Below are 22,646 nucleotides of genomic sequence, written 5' to 3'. Positions count from 1 at the left end.
TCGTATTTTGCGGGTGTCTCCACTTAAATCTCCGTCGTTGTAGGAAAATTTAAATACGTAAAATTTAAAGACTGTTTCCTTGTACACACATTACCGCCGATTTTCGCATTGGCATTTTTTTGCAATGTTTGTGTCTAGGATAAACTGGCATTACTGTTATGAATAAAATGCAGATTAGCAGCAGCTGTGATGGCCAGATCCATCGTTCTCTGCGTACTGCTGTATCCTGGGTATGCTCATCCCCTTATCAGCGCTACCGGGCTCATATTTTCATCCTACATCCTCATGTAATCAAGGTTTGTATCATTAACCACACGTCGGTTTGCGGCTGTTACGCAAGGTCTGACAAGGTCGGTGACGTCACATTTACCACGTGACTCACAACATTCGTTGCCTAGTCGGTAGGATGTGGTGTTTGTCGGAAATGGAACAAGTAGAAGTAGTGAAAGTTTTGCTCCTCCGTGTTATTAATGTGTAACTCTGAAGTTGTGTCAGTGTTGTGTGTTCTGTGTCCATTAAACCAGGTAGTTCGGACGCATAATGAATGTCTCGAACAATGGATAGAATTCACTTGAATTTTCGGATGGGTCAAACGTTAACCGACATGCCTAGTGGAACAAATGGGTATGTTTCAGTGTTATTAGAAAAAAATTAAGTATTCTCAATATGCAGAAATCCTCTCGGAGGCAGTTAGAAATAGGCTATTTACATCACTGACCCTTAGCCCTACATATGATGACAGGCTTAATGTAGTAGTTACACGGTCTTGGTTCTTGAGCTTGATGACGAATATAGTGTTCGCCAAAAACTTAGAATATTTAACCACCCGACGGCCATCTGCGTCGTATCTGTCGTGTTCTAGGGAAACATGTTGGTCGAAGAGGAGATTTAACCTTGTGTCTTCGTTGTTCTGACCTAGTTTGATGCGTTGTTTGTTTAATGGCTTGTGAATAGGAAATTTTCAGGTTTAACAGTTCATAGAATACCGGGCGTACCTCCGTGTTTCAGCAGTCTTAATGTTCAAGACTTTCGTAAGGATCGCGGTAAGACTGGCTGTAATAGTTACTGAGGTATCTCAGTCATTTATCAAAGCCATGTAAAAATGTCATTCAACATTCTTCTCTTGGTGTTAATTCCATGCGTGGACAGAATTATTTGGGATAATTGCGAATTCCAATTTAAAACAATCGATCGCGTATGGGATTGTGGTTTTCGCGGCGGTGAAGGTGTAGGTGTTGGTATTATGGTAGGTAGAGACAGACATATCGGAGGAAGATAATGGTTCCGTCCTCACGGCTGATCAGCCCTGAAGACGGAGGCAGTATGTTCCTCCGAAACGTTTGTATCTACCAGCAAGTCCATACAACGTTACAACCCAGATTACCAGCGTCGATATCGGTTTTCATTCTATGTTTGTCAGGTAATAGAGATCAGATGCGAGTAGGCCTGTAAGGGACAGTGCAGCAGCTATTCATAGACCACAAGAAAGCCTGTAACCGAAGGGGCAGGTACTGTGCAGTGGTCTAATTGGATTCTGTTCGCCCGCGAAATTAGTTACGCTATCAGAACGTGTCCAAAATAAACATGTAGGACTGTCCTGTGAGTAATTTGTCTGTTGCATTTCCTATTCAGAATCGTGTCAAACAAGATGTGTTGGTATAAGCGTTGCTTTTCGACCTTGTTTTTGAATACAGCTTTAGGAACGTCCAAGAAAATCAGATCTGACTAGAATTTAATGGGCTACTATGCTACTGATGGCAATATATTGGACGAAAACGTTTCGGAGGTACATTGTTACCACCTTTATAGTGTCATAACCCAGGATACCACACACAGAAGGGAGTGGGTGTACTTCTTGTCTAGAAGTAAAGATAGAAGGACTTTAACGCTTGTTGCCATTTGGTTAAAAATCACTTGTCTTTCTCCTGCCTCAAAACGTTAATAATAGAACAGAGACACTTTAATGTCAACTGGTTTTGAAAGCTAGTCTCTCATCCTAAGGGAAGAACGCGCATTTGGGGTTTTTGAAAACAAATTTTCGAGGAAATACCTGGATCAAAGAAAGGAACGAAGCGCAACGTGAGGATGGAGATTGCATTTGTTTTTCATACTATTAGGATGATCAAATGATAAATGACTGTGAGAAGAGCGTGTCCGGATGTGCTCTGCGGTGTGCGATCGAAAAGTTTCCAGACTGCGCCTATTTAAAAAAAAAAAAAAGTGCACTTATCTCAGGTATTAAATTCATCCATCACCCTCGAAGTAGTTCCCCTGGGAGTGAACACAACGATCCCAGCGCCGCTGCCAAGCCTGGAAGCATCCCTGGAAATCTTTCTTTGTCAGCCTGTCAAGCACCATCTGCGATTCTGCCTGAATCTCTTCTATCGTCTCAAATCTCCTTCCCTTTAGATGAATTTTCATCTTTGGGAAGAGGAAGAAGTCACACGGCGAATAAGGAGGGTGCGGGATGACGGCCATGGTGTTTGAGGCCAGAAACTGCCGAAATTTGAGGGCGGTGTGCGCTGGCGCGTTGTCATGATGCTTCGCATGTGGAGTTCTTCCTTTAGAATCAGCTGACAGGTCCCATAGCCTATCCCAACAATGTCGCACAAGTCGTTGATGGTACGACGTCGATCTTCGTGAATGGCCTGCCGAATCTTCGTAACATTTTCGGGCGTTGTGCTCGAAGATGGTCGTCCAGAACGCTCGTCATCATCGACAGAGGTTCGGCCATTTTTAAAACGTGAATGCCACACAAAAGTTTGTGCACGACCCATTGCGGACTCCCCAAATGCTTGCTTTAGCATTTCATAGGTTTCCGTAGCCGTTTTGGCGAGTCTTTGGCAAAATTTGATGCACACGCCATTCCGAAATCGCAGGAGGGTCGGTGTAATGCACTACCAAAACGCCCGTAACTAAGAAACAAATGCTAATTCGATGATGCCGGCTAGCACACTGATTCACTATGAATGTAGGCCGCACCCCCTAGCGGCAGAAGCTCGTACTACATCCGGTTCGCCATCTATTGACACAGTCTGGAAACTCCGATCGCACCTCGTACGCTGTTCAAACAGTTCTATAGGTTTTATTGTTTTTATGACAGTGAAACTGATTTTTTTTGTTTCGTATAGGTTTATGCTTTTTTCCCCTGCAACTGACTCACTGTTTCACAACGAATATGTAACTTACTGCCTCTGAACAAATAATCTGAATACGAAACCAATTCGTTATAATGACGATTTCCACATGTTTCCATAAACGTATACCTCAGCTTAAAATCTGTTCCTGCCAATGACTTCCTCGATTTAAATGTGACTGGTCTCCCGTGCTTTCAGCCTATTGTCCAACAAACAAGCCTCAACATAGTTACTATCGGTCTGCATCCAGATTAGAAAAAAAATCGGTTTTGTCATGGGTCGAAGCTACGATGTGCATGACGGATTCGGAACAACAAACATTACATTCTGAAGTTTTTTTGCACGTGACATTTTTACATGTGTGCGTTTTCATTTCTGAAAAATTGTCATAGCATTACCAGCAGGTTGAAGTTAAGAAGTCTATAAAAATGGCTGTCTTCTGGATTGTAACATTGTGTAGTCTGGTAGAAGTTTACCAAACTTTTGGAGGTACTTGCTGTCTCCATTATCATGGCGATGAATTTTGTTAAATTCAAGGTTCAAATTTTTAGCTAATCACAATATTCTTAAACACCATCAACCTGTGATTCGTGGCATTGGTGATAGGCCACGTGTAACACCAGCAGACCTCGTATTAAAATAATTCGTCTTCCTGTGCAGAACAACGGTTTTGTAAAATACTGATTTTTCTTGCAAGATATTTGCTGTTGAAGGCCTCGGTGAGTCGGCCGACCTTACCAGTAAAGACCAAGACTTTTCCCTCTGAGCAGTTCATTGATGTATCTCTGTTACATTATTATCCATTCACCTGCAACAGGCTGTTAAGTGTTGTTTCTGCTCTCCTTAAATGGTCGAATGGTTTTGAATCCATTTGGGGTACGTCTTATCCTTACTTTTTTTTTTTACAAATTCTGTGAAGGTATACTTATATAAATGTGTTGTGATTCCTTGTGCTCTGAACGTTGGAGTTTTATTTAGAAAGGGAGGAGTCACTAAAGTTTTGATCCGAGCTGGAGTAACATTTGAGACGAAGCCGGTCTAATAGTTGAGTAGGACTACATTTTATCGAATCTTGCTGTAATGAGCTCACCAAGTTAACTTCTTACAAGTTTTGTCAGATTACAGTAAATGTGTAAAAGATAACGAAGTCACTGTGCTGTTTGTTACACTTCTTGCAGACATAAGTAAACAAGTAGAATCCAATTACTTTTCGTTCAACAACTCGAAGAAAGTGGAGACTGAATGTATACAATCAACTTTGAAAATTAACCCAGCATTAAGAAGTGTGTGTTTACGGTCTTTTTGGGTGATCGGAAAGTATAAATTCTAATGCGAGGTGTTGCTCCGATAATTTCGATTGGACATTTAGATCCTGACGTAACTCTGTTCCTAGTAGCACAGAAAACTGTAAAACCGCGAGACAGTAATTATGGTTGTGTTAGGAAAATAGTTCCGAGTATCGGTTGAGAGTTCTCGTTCTGGGATTAACGTCCATCTTCAGTTTAGTTCGTGTTTGTACGGAGAAAACGTGATTGGGGAAAAGAGAATGTCATCTCATACCTCTTTGAGCATTGGTGCGTGTTCTCTTGAACAGCAGCTAGAAGCCAATTTTCTGCCGCCTCTCGAAATTTGAATGTCTGTTCACCGATTCAAACCACTGACAGCAATTGTATGAATCAGAACTTTTAAGGTAGCTGCTGCACAGCGCATGTGGGTGAAGGTTTGCGGTGCTTGTGGCGGATAGGGAAAGAAAGTTCCTGGCTCCAGGTTCACGACCTTAACAACGTCAAACCGCATCTTTTTTATCAGTTGTGTTGTCTGAACGTTGTATCCATGCGTTTTGTACAACGTGTGTTACTCCAGGTTACGCCATGGGAAGTCAATGTACTCTGTTGTGATGACAATTTTCTTCTGAAGATTCTCAACACATGTACGCCACAAGAAGCGTAACTGCGATGACGTTGACAAGTGGTTTTTTGTTACGTCTTTACGTTCGCCACAAGTCTCTGTATAAAGTGGAAGATATAAAGGATAACATTTCGTGGCGTTGACGTAACACACTCCCCGGGTGATTGTCACCCTGCCCTGACCGATTCTGGCAGTGACTTTCATATATGGAATTACTGGGCCAGCTCATGATATAACGTGTCCACGTAGCATCTATAACTGAACGCAGTCCATAAATAGCTGGTGTTCTGTCCCTGTCGTTCTGTAGCACCTGAAAAATCCAGAATGCCTGCTCAGTACTCGATATTTTACATGGAAATGCACATCTTTTTGTCTACCAATTTTGAGCACTTTTCGTCGAATCATTTACGTTGCTTTACTTCATAATTCATGAGACTTTTTTAGCTGAGTTTTTGATGTTCTCTTCAGTTCTCTTGCAAGCTGTTTTGATGTCCATGTTACTCTGTTATTCGTGCTTTCGAAAGCAAAGTCTGTGTTGAGATTTGAACCCGACGCTGCTCGTTAACTTCGCAAGACTAAATGCGCCTACATCACACTTTTGGTTGTTCGTTTACTTAAAACGTGGAACGTTTCTGTCGAGTGGTTATCACTGTCGTGTAGAATTCGGTAGGTTCAGTGTTCGGATCTTGTCTCGATCAGCGTTTTCGACTGAGGATATTTGTTGTTTCCCTCTGTCCAGGCGAACCATGGGATAGTGCCCTAGAATGGGTCACGGTCGCTTTTTCGTTCTTTACAATTCCTAATTAACAGCCATCTACAGTTTAACGTAATGTAGATGAAAGTTGTCATTAAATAATCCAAGAATCAGTCAGTCGCATGCTTGCTTTTAGTGTCTCCATAACTGCGCAACTGACAGATGTATCCCAGTCAGCTCCTCTAAAAGATAAGGCATCAAATATGCTTGAATTCCATTTGTATCTGTTAAGTCGTGAGCTATCTTATCGCATGTCTTTACATAAGAAGTCTGAGTTAGTTTGTTTGTTTGTAAACGTAATTACTCTCGTTTCCTAGTTTCGGTTTGAAAATATATGCTTTTGCGTTGCTGCATGAAAATGGGAGATAAGGATTGGATGTTTCCGAAGTGGAAGATATTATTGTTTCCACAGTTTAATTTTCCGATATAAGCTTAGGTGCAGGTCGATATTAAGTTGTGTTGGGAGAGTCGAATTCGTGTGCCAGATGTATATCCCGTTGACATTTGTTTCAAAAATTCTTCTTGTGTGTAAATTTTCAAGTGGTGCCATGTAGGCCTAGGCATTTTCTACTCTTGTGACGGCCGTATGCAAGTTTACGCAAGTTCTTGAAGGACAGTTTTTTACGAATGTTGTAAGTGGACGGCCTTATGGATACAAATGTGGTTCAATATGTAATGTTGTCTTCAATCTCGTATAAATCTGTCTGCAGTCGTATTACATTTAATCCATGAGGATTTACGTATGGCACATTCATATAGGCCATGCGTCTCATGGATATGAAAATAAGAATGACAGTCTGCATGAAAAACTTGGCGTGGCTTCTAGGTACGTGATTGGTTAAAATTATGTCACACTGTAATCTGGATTCGAAAATATGCAGCACTGAATGTCGCAGTCGAATGGTTAGCTCCAGTGTTTCGCATTCCGAAGGTCACTGGCTACAGATGCCGCCTATCTTAACTTAAAATTGTTCCGAGCTTTTCTCATCCCCTTCAGATAAAATCTAATAGTTTCGCTAAAACAATCCGACCGCTTCCTTCGTTGTTGTCATCCGCGAATCATTCTTGCTTTCAAACGCATAAAGCGTCGTTGAATATGAAATCAGTCAGAATATATACTTGCAGTTATTCTGTCTCATGCTGTTTGTTAGCATGGGACACTTTACTACATCGCAGTCTCTACCAGTGTTCCGCAACCGGTTTGCCGCGAATCTTTTGAAGAAATTGTGCATTTGCACGTTAGAGTTAGAAGAAGGCGATTAGAATTCTTAATACACCCGCCTGTACCTACTTTTAATTGACAGCCGTCGGGCACATTCTCAGTGCCTCACATTCTTGGCATAGAATTTTTTTATTTCTGCGATCGGGTGAGAATGTATGTCTGTGGATCTGGGTCGAGGACGGGCCCAACGTCCTTTCCCCAGATGACTGATGAGTGAATATGGAACAGCGGTGCAACAATGATGCTGACAGGGGGAAACCAAAAGACCCCGAGAAGAACCTGCCCCAGTGCCGTTTTGTTCACCACAAATCCCACGTGGGCTGCCCTAGGAGCGAACCCCTTGCTCTGTATACAACATGTCGTCGACTGGACGTTCAGAACTTATTCCTTGTGGACTCAGGTCGAACGGTCGGTGTTTCGAATCTTGCCTATGATGTGGATCAATTGAAATCAACCCCTTGATGTGCTGGTTAATACTTATGAAATAAAATGTGACGCAAAATATCTCTGAGATTCCTTGGTCCTTGCAAATACCTCGTTGGTAGCCAACCGGTCATTGTACGGGGAAGGATTGGAAGCGGCAGCGCGTAGGGTGTCTTTCTGTTCCCTTGCCCTTTCCGTATTACCTCCCTCTCATACTATGACGTAGCTGAGGCACGCAGATATCACTAGACAACAAACTTTAATGAGCTGTATATATCGGAAATGAAACTAATCAATTCTTATGTATTTTCGTCCGCTGAATTCGAAAATGACAATAAGAAAGCTTAGTCAGTTCGTGTTTTGAATATATTTTGTACATTGTAAAATATCACCAATAAATTCGTCCATATGATATGCAAATGTTTAAACATTTTCACCTACCTTATAGACGTTGTCTTTTGGCCTTTCTTTTGTATTTTACCTCAGGGGCATCTCTTACCACCGACCAGCAGTAATCAGCTATCATTGATTCGCTCCATTTCCCCTGATAACGCCTTTCAAGAGTAGAAATATCTTGGTGAAATCATTCGCCATGTTCATCACTAACCGAACCAAGATTATCAGGGAAAGAGTTCAAGTTAGAGTGGAGGAAATGCATTTTAAGAGACATTGCACCCCATTTTACTGTGTGCTTCCAACAATTTGTCTACTAATTCCCTGTAATTTTTTGTAAAGGAATCTGACGAACGCGATAACAGGATATTTTAACATTTTCTTCAAGTGCATTCCATTGCCTAAATCGCGATCCTAGCAACTCTGCCTTATGCTTAGGCGAGTCTAAATCTCTCACTAGATCATTCAGTTCACTCTGAGTCACTCTGTGAGATGTAGAAGGTAAAGTTTCTGGCACAAACTCTTTATCTTGAGATGCCGATGATCTAGGAATGGCGTCATCTGATGGCGGTGATGGTGAGAATTCTTCAGGTGTGTAGGAGGTAGGAGGGACAGGTACAGGTAGTTCATGGTTGTGGGGTATAGGACGAATGGCTGAGGGGATGTTTGGATAGATCAAAGCATGTTTTTTTTTTATTGTTTATGCCGATGACAGGAGGAATCATACAGAAGTGGCAGTCGTTTACATGATTATGCGGTTCCCGCCACACCATGGGCACAGCGAAGAGCATAGACTGCATTTTTCCTTTCAGCCACACACGTAGATTTGTAGAACACTTCAGACAGCAAATATGGGGTGTCCATGCCACCCACTTACAACCAAAATAAAGGTGGTTCGCTTTCTTAACGATGGGGGCCAAATTTCGTTTTTGTGATTTAAAAGTCATTTCTCCACAGATATAACAAACGTTGTTAGGATTATTGACACATTACGCGACATTTTGTATATTTTAGTGTTAAAAATTTCTCATTTAAGTACTCACAACGACGTTTTTGCTGTTTACTACATAATTATTCTAAGACGAAGTGAAACACAAAATCCGCACTCCACAAAACACTTGTTTGCCAAACAGAACTGAACCAATTTATTAATTATCCCTTAGGGATGTTGACTAGACCTGCAGAAAGAAATAAAACCTTCTCCACCCTTGTGTATGTTGTTTCTGAAGTAAGTAGTCCATTACAATTCTGAAAATTACGAAAATAGAGCGAAACAGCTTGGTATGAATATCTTCGAAATGCGAACCAATCATGCAAAATGAATATCATTTTCGTGTTTAGCAGCTCAAAATTAGTAAAAATTGGTTAGTTTCATCTCCGATATATTTTGGCTGTTGAACAGTGTATTTTGTGTCCAATATACATGCCATTTAAGAATCCTGATATGACAGGTTTAAAATAAGCCATTTCTCCTCATATGTTGTAGCCTTATCCCCACCCAGTGCCCCTTATGATGTCGGTGGATTGTAAAAGTTCCGTCAAATCAACGCGGTGTGCGGGAGCGGTAGAGGGATATCGATGTAGATGCGGACTGTTATCTACGAGCCTGCCCTCTCTTCCTCGGATCTGGTTTGTTAAACATGACCTCAGGGCATCAGCGTCTGACAACAAATTATGATGATTTAGTGCCGGGTTGGAGCTGTGGGAGGGATATAGTAGTTTGAGTAGTGAATTAATAAATAAATTTAGATGTTTCTTCATGTTGCGCAATAACCCTTACAGCTGTAGGCTTCTGATGTAGTGAATCAGATTCGGTACGACACTGCTCGTAAATGTGATGAGGTATTATCCTTACACTATTTTTGTTATACACTTTGTGGATATAAAATGAATTCCTTATATAAAATACGGGAGCTGCATACATTGTATGTAATGCTTTTAGATTGATATGTGCAAGGTGTGTAGACAGTGAACGATATCATGATCGCTGCTATCATCACTGAACCTTTGAATTGCCAAGAGATGTCAATATGCAGAGAAATGCAGTGTTTTTCCTCACCGAAGGATTGATTACGCCAGTAAGGCTTTTCTACATTAAAACATAGGGGGTTGAATGGCTTCATGACTTGGAATCTGGTCTCGAACCGGCTTCATTGTTGGAGATCTTGATTTGTAAAGTGCAAATTGTTACGTAGTTCATTGGGCTTTACTGCGAAGCGTCTACGTCTGAATTGACAGACATTTCGATTTAACCATCATTTTGCGTTAACCGGCTCAATCACGCCCCTACAACAAACGGGGTGAGGTCTTAGTGGGTGAGGTACACAGTTCTTGAATCTAAGTTGCCCGAAGTTTATATTCATGGTGCAGTATTTTCCAAGTCTAATTTTTGAGGTTTCCCCTTTCGTATGTATAAGATGCTACTTTGAAAGAGGTTCGAACTCGTCTTGTTTTAAAGTCCGTGGAAGACTTGACTATGAAAATGTTGAAACAGGTCTTTCAACTTTCACGAATGCCCCAGGTCTCTTCTGTTTGACTTAATTTTCGTAAAGTATTCTTGGAATACGGGAATTTTCCATTCCTCATAAAGTTTATCACTTTCTTTTATCCGTGTACCAGTATAAACCATCCTTATTTATTATTTGCATCAGATGTGTTAAGTTCTTAGTTCTGGTGTCTCTGACATTAAAACTGGCACTATCAAGTTAATAATATTTGCTACCTGATTTAGTTTCAGTGTTATTCCAGGCGATAATAAATCATAGTTTTCCTCTATCTGTATGTTAAGTGACGTAACTCGCAATGTTGTTTGTGTGACTGCTATAAGTGACTTACTCTTCAGTATCACGCGCCAGTGCTGAAATCACTCTGTCATTATAGAGCAGCAAGTGCCTTACTGCTGAGTTATCAATCTGCTTAGTGATGACCGTCTGTTTCTACCTTGTGTTACGTATCTGCCTGGTGTTGGTTGTTGCTGAGATTGGCAAGACCCAGTGAACGTCTTGTGAGAATTGTGTTTTGTGAAATTGTAAGTGCAACAGTACCATCAAAATGGAGTACGACTTTCCCATAGTTGTCGAAGATTATGATAAAACTGATGACATTCAAATATGGGAAACTGAACTTCATGATTTCATAGTGTGGTATATTGTACCAGGTAAGGACAACTAAATATGTGGGTTACTTAATTTTTGTTTCTTGATCAGTGTTTTACATGACGATTGTTGTATTCTGGGTTTTTGCGCTGTGTAGTCTGGTAGAAGTTTACCGACGTTTGAGAGGTCCTTGCTGCCTCCATCATCAAGGCGATGATTATGATTTGTCGGTAAACTTCTACCAGACTACACAGCGCAACAACCCTGAAGTTCACAAGTTGAAAGTATGTAAATGAGATGCTAGAAATTTTGATTTTTTGCGTACACATTTTATTTGCTGAAGACATTAACATTGAACGGAATAGGACACATCAGCTAGTACAAATTATCTTATGTTAATTTTTAGATCCTATTTGGTAAGGAAATTTAAAAAAATATGTAAATAAGATGCTAGAAGTGGTGTTAAACATGGCAAAAAGTAAATTAGTGAAAGGCACGCGTACTTCTACATATTCTAAGAGGTTTTTTAAACAAAAACTAAAAACGTTGCACGTTGAGAAACCAGACTAACATTACTGAAAGAAAAGAAGTATTAACGACATTGGTCTCACACATATTCGTCCTTTTTCTGTTGTTTTAGCCTTTACCATACTCTCGTAACTCCACTTCCTTATCTTGCCCTCACACCTCTTCCCCACATTTTCGCCTGGCATTCCGAAGTCAAATTTGTTTGAATATACGACTCAAAGATACCAGGTGTAAATATGGGATAATGAAACATTACGTTATCTCATATTACCTGCGACATCACTTTAAGACTTTTGAAGTTATAATAACAGTTACAAGAATTTAGAAGGTCGTACATTTGCTTTCGTGGCTATTAAATCCTTTGAAAGTGTTACAAAGTTCAAATATTTGGGAACAACAATAACAAATCCAAATGATACTCATGAGGAAGTTAGGAGGAGACTAAATTCCGGAAATGCTTGCTACTTCTCAGTTCAAGATATTTTGTCTTCCCGTCTGATTTTTAAGAACCTGAAAATTAAAGTATACAAAACAATAATCTTGCCTGTTGTTTTGTATGGGTGCGAAACATGGTCTCTCACCCAGAGGTAGGAACACAGATTGCAGGTGTTTGAGAATAGAGTGTTGAGGTGAATATTTGGGCCTAGGAGAGAATACGATGAGGCGTGGAGAAAACTGCATAATGATGAGCTTAAAAATCTGTACTACTCCTCCTCCAATATCAGGGCGATTAAGTCGAGAAGAATGAGATGGGCGGGACATGTAGCGCGCATGGATGGGACAAGAGGTGTGCACCGGGTATTGGTTGGGAAGCCTGAGGGGAAAATACAGCTGGGGAGACCTAGACGTAGATGGGAGGATAATGTCAGGCGGGATCTATGGGAGATAGGAGTTGAAGGAGACTGGATTTTGTTGGCCCAGGACAGGGTCTAGTGGAGGGGTTTGGTTAATTCGGTCATGAACCTTCGGGTTCGGTAAGCCATCTAGTTAGTTAGTACATTTGCTTTCAGAAGTCAATTATATTGTAGAACCTCGCCGTTAGAAGTAGCATAATTAGTAACAAAAGTACATGCGTGCTTTAAAAATATTCGACAACGGCGAAAGACGACAAACGTCAACTGCTGTTCCAGTAATTCGAATTTATTGTATTTGTGCGTTTTGAATCCATTTTATTCCGTCCTCGTGTGATCGGCCACTCTTCCTCTGCTTCCACAAGTAGGATCTAACACACGAGCATTATGATCATTGCCTTATTATAAACCTCGTGTGGTCACATCATGTATGTACCTTGTTTTAACTAAAGAGTGAATCGAACTTGTAATTCTACAATAAAATGTAGGAAGGATATGCAAACGCCTTTCCAGAATGAATGACCACTTCCTGGCGGTCCTGGATTGTACCTTCCTAAATATGAAGTCCTCGCGAATGCCAGTTATACTAAGCCGACTCATAAACGAGCAGTAAGGAAAGTTTTGTAAGGTTGACCGACTCATATTATAAAATCAACGTGGATTTGGAAAGGCTTGTTGGATTACATATTTAAAGAGTAGGCATAAGGAACATAATGTTAATTTTAATTTGGTGACTCTCATGGCCCTCATATTCTGGATGGCCCCTGCATACTAGGACGCATCCTAGCTGTATTGCCTTCAGTAAAATTGACAACAAAGGATAATGAGCGACCACTTAGCATGGCCACGAGATAAACCTCCTTGGCGTCTTTATGTTTCCTATAAGCCTGTAAATATGTAATTGTACACACAGATATAATGTAATACTGTTGTTGTGAATTTGCATGGAGGGAACACGTTTGCTGTGGGTGCTAACACCAAGTGTAGTTTCAGTTACCTGTCAAACAGAAGTTACTGACGTATTCCCTCTAGCCTGGCATTCGAAAGGTCTGGGTCTAGTCCCTGCCGTTGTCATTAATAATAGAATAAGTTTCGGTTTCATGATGACTAGTCATCTGAAGACGGGCGTAGAGCTAACTCCCGAAATGTGGTATAAATCATTTACACAGTGGGCAATTCAAAATATAGTGTTCCATAAAACGGGAAATAGTTTACAGCAAGCATGTCAAACTCGCGGGCCGCATGCGGCCCACAACGAATATTTTTGCGGCCCAGCCAATATAACAGTATGTAAGAAACGTTTTAATAAAAATTTCGTAACTTAATTTGAAGGCAAAATTCAGTGAAGTTGGCATGCCTGGATTTTACAAATATTTACCTGCCAGGTTTGAAAATACTCGAAAATTCGCATATGAAATTATTTCCATGTTTGGAAGTACTTATCGGTGTGAGCAGTTATTTACAATTATGAAAGGAAATAAGTCTCCTGTCAGATCCAGAATTACTGACATTCACCTTGGGTCAGTTTTGAAAGTAATCACTGCGAACAAGATTTCCCCCGAAGTAGGAAAGATAGTAGCAGAGAAGAGATGCCAAGTGTCAGGAAGAAAACATTAATTTTATCGTTGTTCTTGTTCTTTTTTTTATACTATACTTTTCGAAATAAACCTATGTTTCTATGAAAATTGAAGTTTTTGTTTTTTTGCGACCCACATAAACTTAAACCTTGTTTATTTGGCCCGTGTTAGCCCTTGAGTTTGACATGCATGGTTTACAGGAATTGAAAACATTAATTTTCCCTGCAGGTGTTGAGAAGCACAGAATTTGATTCTGCGCTTTGGAAGGCAGTGTTTGGGAATCGCACTAATATCATGCGAATAGTAAAAGAAAAAAAATTACGTTCCTCGTTATCTATTTGTCTTTATTAGTCAGAACAAAACTGACCACAACTCTGCAGGCTCCACTACCTATTAAATTGCCCCGCGGAAGACAAATTTTCGACATTTTGCTTTTCTGTGTCCAAATGAATACCTGCTATTTGTTAGAGCTTGCGTACACCAGCGATTTGGACCGCAGCGGGTTTTTTTTTACCGCATTTATGGAATGTACTGTTTCAATAGCAAGCGAGCGCAAGTGCGGTGGCCGCACAGCGGTTGGCGGTGGCAATGGAACTCGAAGAACCCAACCTGCGTGCGCGCACGAGCGGCGAAACAGCCGCACGGCGACCATTGTTTGCCCGACCTTGGTGGCGATTGTACGCATCATGGATCTTGACAGCAAAATTTTTGATAATGATATAACTGACGAGGAGAAATGGCCGGTACTGTAAAGTAAGGGCGTATCGGAGTACAGTGACAAAAACTGTGGGTAGATGTCTGCGAAGCTGTACTTCCAAACTGGAGCCAACTTGACAAAAAAGAAAGTATCTGAAGAATTTTTTTGGATACATATTCAGGTCTTCATACAACTTGTGAAACTGGCCTTTCAACAATCTTTGACTTGCAGGTGGATGTACCTAAAATTTTATTCTACGCTTTGCCTTTGCTCTTAGCAGCAAAGCGCACACAGCGACCGTCTCAACAAAATCCATGCCTCGACTTATCAGCTTAGAACTTTCTCCACAAAATCTAGCTCCCAAATGAGAAGAAAACGCAAACACTGGCGTTTATTTAACCGTCTGTGCTTACAGCCCGCAAGAATCTGAGGGTGCTGTTTTCTTACCTGTGCTGCGAAAAAACCTCGTGCGCTCTAGAGCTTAAGCAGGAGAAAGGCTTTGACTGGCAGTGTGGGCCACATTGATGGCTGCAAGTCTGTGACCACAAATCCATTAGTCAAACCGTATTTGTTAAAAAGCTGCATTATTCTTGACAAGGCCTGTATGTTCCCCCACAACGTATATCCACAGTGCTAAGGTCTGAGTAACAGACAACACGTATATTGATTAAAAGTAATTATGGGGAAACGGTTTAAAAGTTAAACTGAAGGCAAGGTGCCATGTGTGGGGAAAATGTAATTTTCTTTGTTTAACGAAGATGAGTTTATGATTTGTGCATTGCTTGTTGCAGACTCAGATGGCAGCAGCAGTGGAAAAGAGGTGGCGGCGTTGACCGAAAAGAAAATGGCTAGGAGTCTTCCGCCAGTCAACACCATCACTTACACGGTAAGAGAATGAGGTGACCTCAAGCCTGTAAGAGTAGTTTCCATGTTGAATGAAACACGTTACATAATTTGTTCCTTGTTTGTGTATGAGTTATTGACTTTAATTTAAATGCAGCTAAAAAGTGCAGCTTCTCAGCTGTGTCATACTCCCATTAACTTAGGAGTCTGTAGTTAAATCGTAAAGAAAATTTACTGTAGTGGCTGCTCTATTTGCAGGACACTGAAGGGAAGATTTGAAATTGAAAGAGACAAGGTAATAGGAAGATGTAGAGAATTGCATAATAACAAACTAAGTAACTTGTACTCCACTGAGTATTCTTTTGCCCAAATCATGGACAGTAATGTAGCATGCATAGAGGAAATGAGAAATGCAAAAGAAATGGCTCATATCAGAGTCCAGAGTGGTTTGTTGAAATATGCTAAAGAACTGACCTGTGAAGAAGTGAAATTTCAAAATTCTTAAAATCCAAAAGTATTAGTTACCAGGCTTTCTGGATAAGGGGTCTGGAACTGAATACTATGAGAAGGGACTAATCGTTTTCATAATCGGATACATATTAAAGGAATCCATACTGTATGTTTCTGGAGAGGGTTAATATTCTCTCAGTTCTGATAATCATATCACAGTGCTAATTTGCATGTTATTATATTTTCAGATAGTTTAATGTAATGACACTATAGCGTGAGTGAAACATGGGAATTAAAATATGTTACATTTGACCAGAAGCTACCTACTGTAAGTTGTAAGATGATGTATTCAGTTTGGAGGGACTGCCAAATTCACTGCCATCAAATTTTGATGTAAAGGCCAGGAACTCATTTGTGTCTTCTTCTGATCAGCAAAGCATTGAATTTGGGCATATGCCAGAAAGTGTCTATCCCTGTCTGTCCCATGCATCATCTTCTTCTTCTATGGCACTCTGGTCCGTATTCAGTCCATGGCCTCCTCAATTCTCCTCTTCCATTCAGTCCTATTGTTGGGTCCATTCTGTCCAAGGCTTTGATTGAGGTCATGTATCATCTGCCAGTTTGATTAAGAGGTTCTTGCCATGGTGTGGTACGCATTGTGTAGCACAGTGTCAGTTATTCCATATTCCCCTGAAGATGTCTTCACAATGCCAAAACCTTAATTTCATGCTCTAATAAGCAATTTTGACGTGCGTCTGCCAGCTATTTTTATGAACAGTACAAAAGGAATTCAAGTATTTAATGAATTACTCAAATTCTCTTCAATATTTGGACTTTTTCTTGCATACCCTGAATAAAGTTGTCGCCTAAGGTAATTAATTGTATATTACACATCCATAGATGTTTCTACTTTGTTTCGGATCATTCACATCAAAATGTTGTTATTGATTGATTGTTAAAATTCTAATGGAATTTCCATTCTTTTACCAGATTTAAATAATGAAGATAAAAAAAGAAATTAATGTAGGTAAGCAGGAAACAAAGCAAAGACGTGATTTAGGTTAATTACTGGATGAATATATGGATTTCGTGTACATGAGCCCCATTTACCATGCCAGTGTTTACAACTGTTTAGTGTTGGTTTGTTCTGTTTTCCACTTGAAATAAAATGTCACACTAAGAGATGAGAGACTGTGCTTGCAGCCTAATATAGAAGTTTTAAAACTCCATTATCCTACTAATTTAATTGTCTGAATGTGCCAGCACACCAGCTTTCACTTGTGTCTACTTAGGAGGAATTTGTTTTGGCAGAATATATACTGCAGCTAATTTTGTTAAAGAACTTGTCACATTCACTCATGTACTCAAATTAAATATTTAGGTACAAATTTTCATTGTTCTCTAGAGATAATAAGGTATTTTTTCTGTTTTTGGATTCATGTGCAGTTGATGCTGTAATGTAACTCATGATCTTACCTGTTATTTTCTTTGTAGGTTGAAGCATCTGACACCCTGACATCAGTAGCTGCCCGGTTTGATACGACACCTTCTGAGCTAACTAAATTGAATCGACTGACTACCCGACTGATATTCCCAGGTCAAGTACTGTATGTCCCAGACAAGCAGGGTGGTAGTGCTCAGGGTGATGAGGGGCCTGGCACCAGTGTAGACGATGGTGAAGGATCTGTTGTTTCTACACCTACAGCCACACATCAACTGGAGGGAGACACTGAACTGCTTGAGGAGAAAGGTGGGAACTTGGTTGTCACCATGGTTTTCTGTTCATTCATCCAGCTCATATCACCATTCATTGATGGTGGTGTTCTGTGTGAAGTACTTTCAAAATCTGGCAACTAGAGATTTAATTTTCAGACGTCTTTTTATACAGTCTCATCATTGCTAGGATATTTGTTCTCTCAGTTCTCTCTACTGTTTGAATTCCAGCTCCTAATCCCTAGAAGGAATGCAGGCTACTACATGCACTGTCCGGTTCCTATTAACCTAACCCCTCTCCATCCAATTGGCACATTCATCGCCCTGATGACGGAGGCAGTATGACCTCTGAAACGTTGGTTAACATCAACCAGACTACACTGTGCAACAACCCAGAAGACAAAAATCTTCAGAGAAACACATATTTGTATAGCTAGGGAAGATTCCTGTCCTCACATTTCACAGTGCACTGTCTGGTTAATGCAGATGCAGCTCAGATTATTGGGATGAGATATTGCATGATGAAATTGCTGATTCTGGTATGTCAGTTTAATTGCAGTTATTGTCATCTTACAGATATTCTAGACAACCTACGTCCAGTGTCCCCAAAACCACTGTTGCCAGGACATATTGAACGTGTGACAACACCACTGTCACCCCTGGCATCACATATTGGTGCTGCTGCTCCTAGCAGTGAAGCTGATGATCGTCGATCAGTGGCAGAGCAACGTAACTGTGAAAGATTTCTTAAAATAAATGTTCGCCATATCACTGATGGACAGGTACGATGCCATTCCCACTACAGATGGACAGTAGTTCTAAATGATTTTCATCCATAAAAGTATGTAATAAATTAATATTTGGAGGTTTTAATTTGTATGGTTAAAGTAATATATAGTTCTGTTGAATTTGTTTTGAATAATGCTGCACCTTCCTTTCAGCTGCAGTGTTTTAGCTCCTGAAAACTAACTCATGTACTTTTGTTTAACTCTCTTGACAGGGTGTTGTTGGAGGTGTACTGCTAGTCACACCTAATGCTGTTATGTTTGACCCCAATGTGTCAGATCCTCTGGTCATCGAACATGGACCAGAGTCATATGGAGTCATTGCTCCCATGGAGTTTGTTGTTAATGCTGCCATCTATTATGATATTGCCCATATGAGAGTGGGACATACATCTGATCTGCCACGGTAAATACTAAAGTGCTGAAATTTCTTTATTCATTTAAATATTTTAACATTTTTCTATGGGGGAAGCAATATAATATGACACCCAATGTAATGTATTTGTAATTCTGTAAATTGTGCTACATTTATAACTTAGTTTAACATTGAAGTCTTTACACAGCTGTAAACCTTTACTGAAAAAGATTTATTTATGCTCCTCCACTTCACTTTCACCTTCACTTTAGTGTTAAGAACAATGATAACTTTGTATCTCTTTGTTTATAAAAACATTAGCTCTGAGAATCTAAACTATTGAGGTTAAGTAGCCTGTTATGTTTATAGTCTCACTTAAGACAGTCAGAGGTAAGAAAGGAAGAAACAACTTCCATTTTAATCTGTATGTGTGTGGGAGGTTTCTCTTTCCTAAAAATGTTTATGAAATAATTTCAGGACACAGGATAGAACTCGATTATGGGTCTGAGAGGAGCATCCTTCTCTTCCTCCTGTTATGGTTAGGGATAATGTTAATATTTCTTGAACATGCAAATTTAGGTATTTAATGAAATTTTATCATTTTTGGGTGTTTTGTGTGATCTAGTGTGAACATTGAACAGCTTATGGGTGTGTGTCTATCTCATTTTACCTAGGAATTAGGCATTTTGCATGAACCCGAAAGTCTGTCACATTGTTGGAATACCTGATGACAATGATGGGAACTGAGGTAATTGTGACAAATTGGTACATCACAACCATGACCTTGGATAGCATTGTTGCCCTTTTGAGTCCAGAGTTCCTTTGTGCCATAGTTGTCAATAAATCACCCTTCTGATGCCATAATCCTTGTTATGTCATAAGAACATTTACAAATTTCATTATACTCCAAAGAGTACACCTTTCAGTCTTCTTAGAAGATTCTTCATGCTCTAGTGTGAGTGAAGAAGATGTTATGGGCCTATTAATGTTTGTCTGCCTTCCAAGTTTTTCCTAGGATCTAGGTAATATGCATAACACAGAATCATTGTCGGAACACATTGTCACAGCAGTGGGAACGTAACTAATTGTTTCAACAGTACAAAATGAGGTCACTGTTGGCTTACAGCAATAAACTTGGATACAATTTTTGCAGTTGTTATTCATTTCAGGTAAGAGTGATTTAGTCTGCAGTTCCTTTGAGCCATGGTTATCAACAAAGCAACCTGCTGGTGTAATTGCGTGTTATGTGATGTGAAGAACACTTTTGGAATTTACAGTGTTCTCCAAAGACCTTTTAATTGTTGTACTTTGTGTGGGGAATGTCTAGAAAATTATGTATAAATTTATTTGTTGTAGGAAGAAAAATAAAACTGTAGTAAAAAAGACTTTCTATGTACAATTTGTAAATTTCTTGGTGTTTTGGAGATATACTGAATAATATTGTTGGTATTGCAGGTCTGATGTTCCTAAACCGGAGATTTACCATGCTCATGGAAGTCACCACAGATCAGCACATGCAGTGGAAAACCCTCAAAACTCTCCAGGCAAAGACTCTTTACTAGTCAAAGATGAAACGTTTCCTGAATTGGCACGTGCACGCTCTTCCTCTGACAATGATGATGAAAATGAGAGTGTCTGTTCATGTGGTGCCAGTGGTCGTGAAGGTGATGCCTTTCCTAAGGCTTTTGAGCGTGACCTAGTTACACCAACCAACCTCATGCTTCTATCTTCATCGGACAACGAAGCTTCAGATAGTCGGAAGGAGGGGAGCAGGCAAGTGTCCTTTGAGTCTTGTTCCTCTGTCCAGCATCAGAAGTCTCTCTCAGATGGGACAGATGGAATAAATGCAAAGCTTGCAAAAGGGGAAAAGATATATAGTGTGGAAGATGACAAGACACCTGTGGATATGTTTCATACGCTTGAAGAAAGGAGGAGGTCATGCCTAGATCATCACTGGGCCATTCCAAGTATTGATAGATCATCAGTTGACAAGGAGAATGATGATATCGTAATAACTTCTGAGGAAACGTGCAGCAACTCAAACGCTGTTGTTGGTGAAAATGTTGCAGGAAGTGATGAGACTGACAGACAAGGACAGCTAGTGAAACTTAGCTGTCATGATTCTGGAATTGACATTAGAGATGCCAGTGTGTTAGATTCTATAGGTGCTGGGTCTCATGTCCTACCTAGTCAAATAGAACCTGATCCTGTTTTACCTCAGACAAAGAAGTTGTTTTCAGATGCAGACATCATTAATGCATCCACAAATGATTGGATTCCGCCTAAGACTGTTGCCGAGCTGACGTCTGTCATAGATACTATAGGAATACAGAGTGGTGATGCTTATAATAGGAAGAAGACATCTTCAGTGTCATTTAGCCTGGACTCGAATGCTGAGAGTAGCGGAGAAGGCACTTGCGCTAGTGATGGAAAAGAAGGAGCTGTAGAATCTGGACAGAAGTTGGATGATTCAGAGAAGCCCGAGAGCCGTAAAAATAAGGTAAGATAAATTGTGCTTGTGGCTGAACATTAATGCTCTTCAGTTGATGTCTCCTTATTCCAATTACTAGTGAAATGATATCATTATTCACATAAATAGGAAGTCAACTGGAATAGTTGTGTATATTAGACTATCAGATATACTTGAATAACTTAAGTACAGGAAGTTAAGAGCTCCTTACTGATATTGCAGTTAGGAAAATATGTAAACAGGCATGAGAATTGCATTTTGTAGAGCGTGAGTGTAATTTTCTGTGGTGTGCACTGTTGCATTATTCTGCTGAATATTGCAGCATAATTATGTTTTTATTCCATTACTTGTTTGTAGAACACTTTTACAGTTTTCTTTACATTCCACTTTGGCAATGGATGTAGCTTTTTGTGATTATTGTACAATTTTAGAATTTATGTTCTGCTTTGTGCAAGTGAATTCGTCAATTGCTAATAAAACTTCCTATCACAATTTCAACTATACAATTGTTCTAATAGACCAGTTGGTCATTTTTGTTCCTGATTGATTTGAAACCTACAAGAAAAAATTATGTTCCTGATGCACAGCTAGTGTTCCATAACCACTAGTAAGTCTTTTTTAAGGTTTTCTACTTTTTATTTTATTTTATTTTTCCCCCATATTTATAGATGCTGAAACGTTTGTCATACCCATTAGCATGGATGGAAGGCTTAACCAGTGAGAAGGATGAGAAGGAAGCCTTATCATCAGTACCAAACTCAGCTGATAGTCAACATCACTCTTCAGTGTTTTCTAAGGTGTTCTCAAGGTAAGTCTCTCTCTTCAGAGATTATGTGTTTAATGAAATTGTGTGACTTTCTTGATGTATTGTTTCATTCCAAAAGATAACCTTCATCTTTATCAGGTCTGGAAATGTCAGATGACATACAGATAAAACCATATCCTTTTGGGCATGTTTGCATCCCTGTAGAGCATCTGTTAAAGTTGTATTGTTTATTCATCTTTTTGTACACATGTAGCAAATAGACAGTGGCTGAATGGATTTTAATGAAATTCGGTACTAAAATTTGTCAGCACTTTACTCTCTTGATCAAAATCAGGCAACAGTGACAGACAACTAAGGCCTATATGTATTTCTTTGGCTTGGTGTGACTGGGTGGGGAATTCTCCAGCCATTCACAAAGGTCAAAAGTTGAGGTATTCCTGCATGGGGAATCCTAAGCTAAGGAATTCTGCAGTCATTCACAAATGCCAAAGGTCAGATTCTGGTGAATATGCCAGAATTCTTACAGTATGTGTACGCTTTCTAACTTGTTCCATTATCATAATATTGGTTTTCACTGATGTTGCCTTGTCTTAATAGTACTGCCTTTCTGGTCAAAGTTCACTCTGTGCAACAAGAATCAAGCACTGACATTTTCTAAGTCCCAAAATGTTAGTGATGT

The 22,646-nt window shown here is 39.9% G+C and overlaps 1 protein-coding gene across 14 annotated transcripts in view; it reads left to right on the top strand.

Annotated features, from left to right (window-relative positions):
- mtd (TLD domain-containing protein mustard) overlaps positions 1–22,646 on the top strand; it is a 189,309-nt gene that overhangs the window by 90,812 nt on the left and 75,851 nt on the right. For 11 of the 14 annotated variants that reach the window (XM_087348710.1, XM_087348699.1, XM_087348697.1 and 8 more), the window contains 6 exons: positions 15,377–15,471; positions 17,373–17,628; positions 18,168–18,373; positions 18,592–18,782; positions 20,187–21,231; positions 21,870–22,009. In XM_087348710.1, coding sequence (XP_087204836.1) covers positions 15,377–15,471; positions 17,373–17,628; positions 18,168–18,373; positions 18,592–18,782; positions 20,187–21,231; positions 21,870–22,009 — 1,933 coding nt within the window. Of the gene's footprint in view, positions 1–400; positions 625–10,568; positions 10,995–15,376; positions 15,472–17,372; positions 17,629–18,167; positions 18,374–18,591; positions 18,783–20,186; positions 21,232–21,869; positions 22,010–22,646 lie in introns of those variants that run through there. The other 3 variants (XM_087348701.1, XM_087348700.1, XM_087348703.1) reach the window with 3 other exon arrangements.

This window comes from Zootermopsis nevadensis, unplaced genomic scaffold (genome assembly GCF_977971745.1).
Source record: "Zootermopsis nevadensis isolate Lab colony 2312 unplaced genomic scaffold, Znev_1.0 Znev_ptg000013l, whole genome shotgun sequence".
Lineage (NCBI taxonomy): Eukaryota > Metazoa > Arthropoda > Insecta > Blattodea > Termopsidae > Zootermopsis > Zootermopsis nevadensis.
Note: the sequence above shows the minus strand (reverse complement) of the source record. Positions and strands in the feature narration are given on the sequence as shown.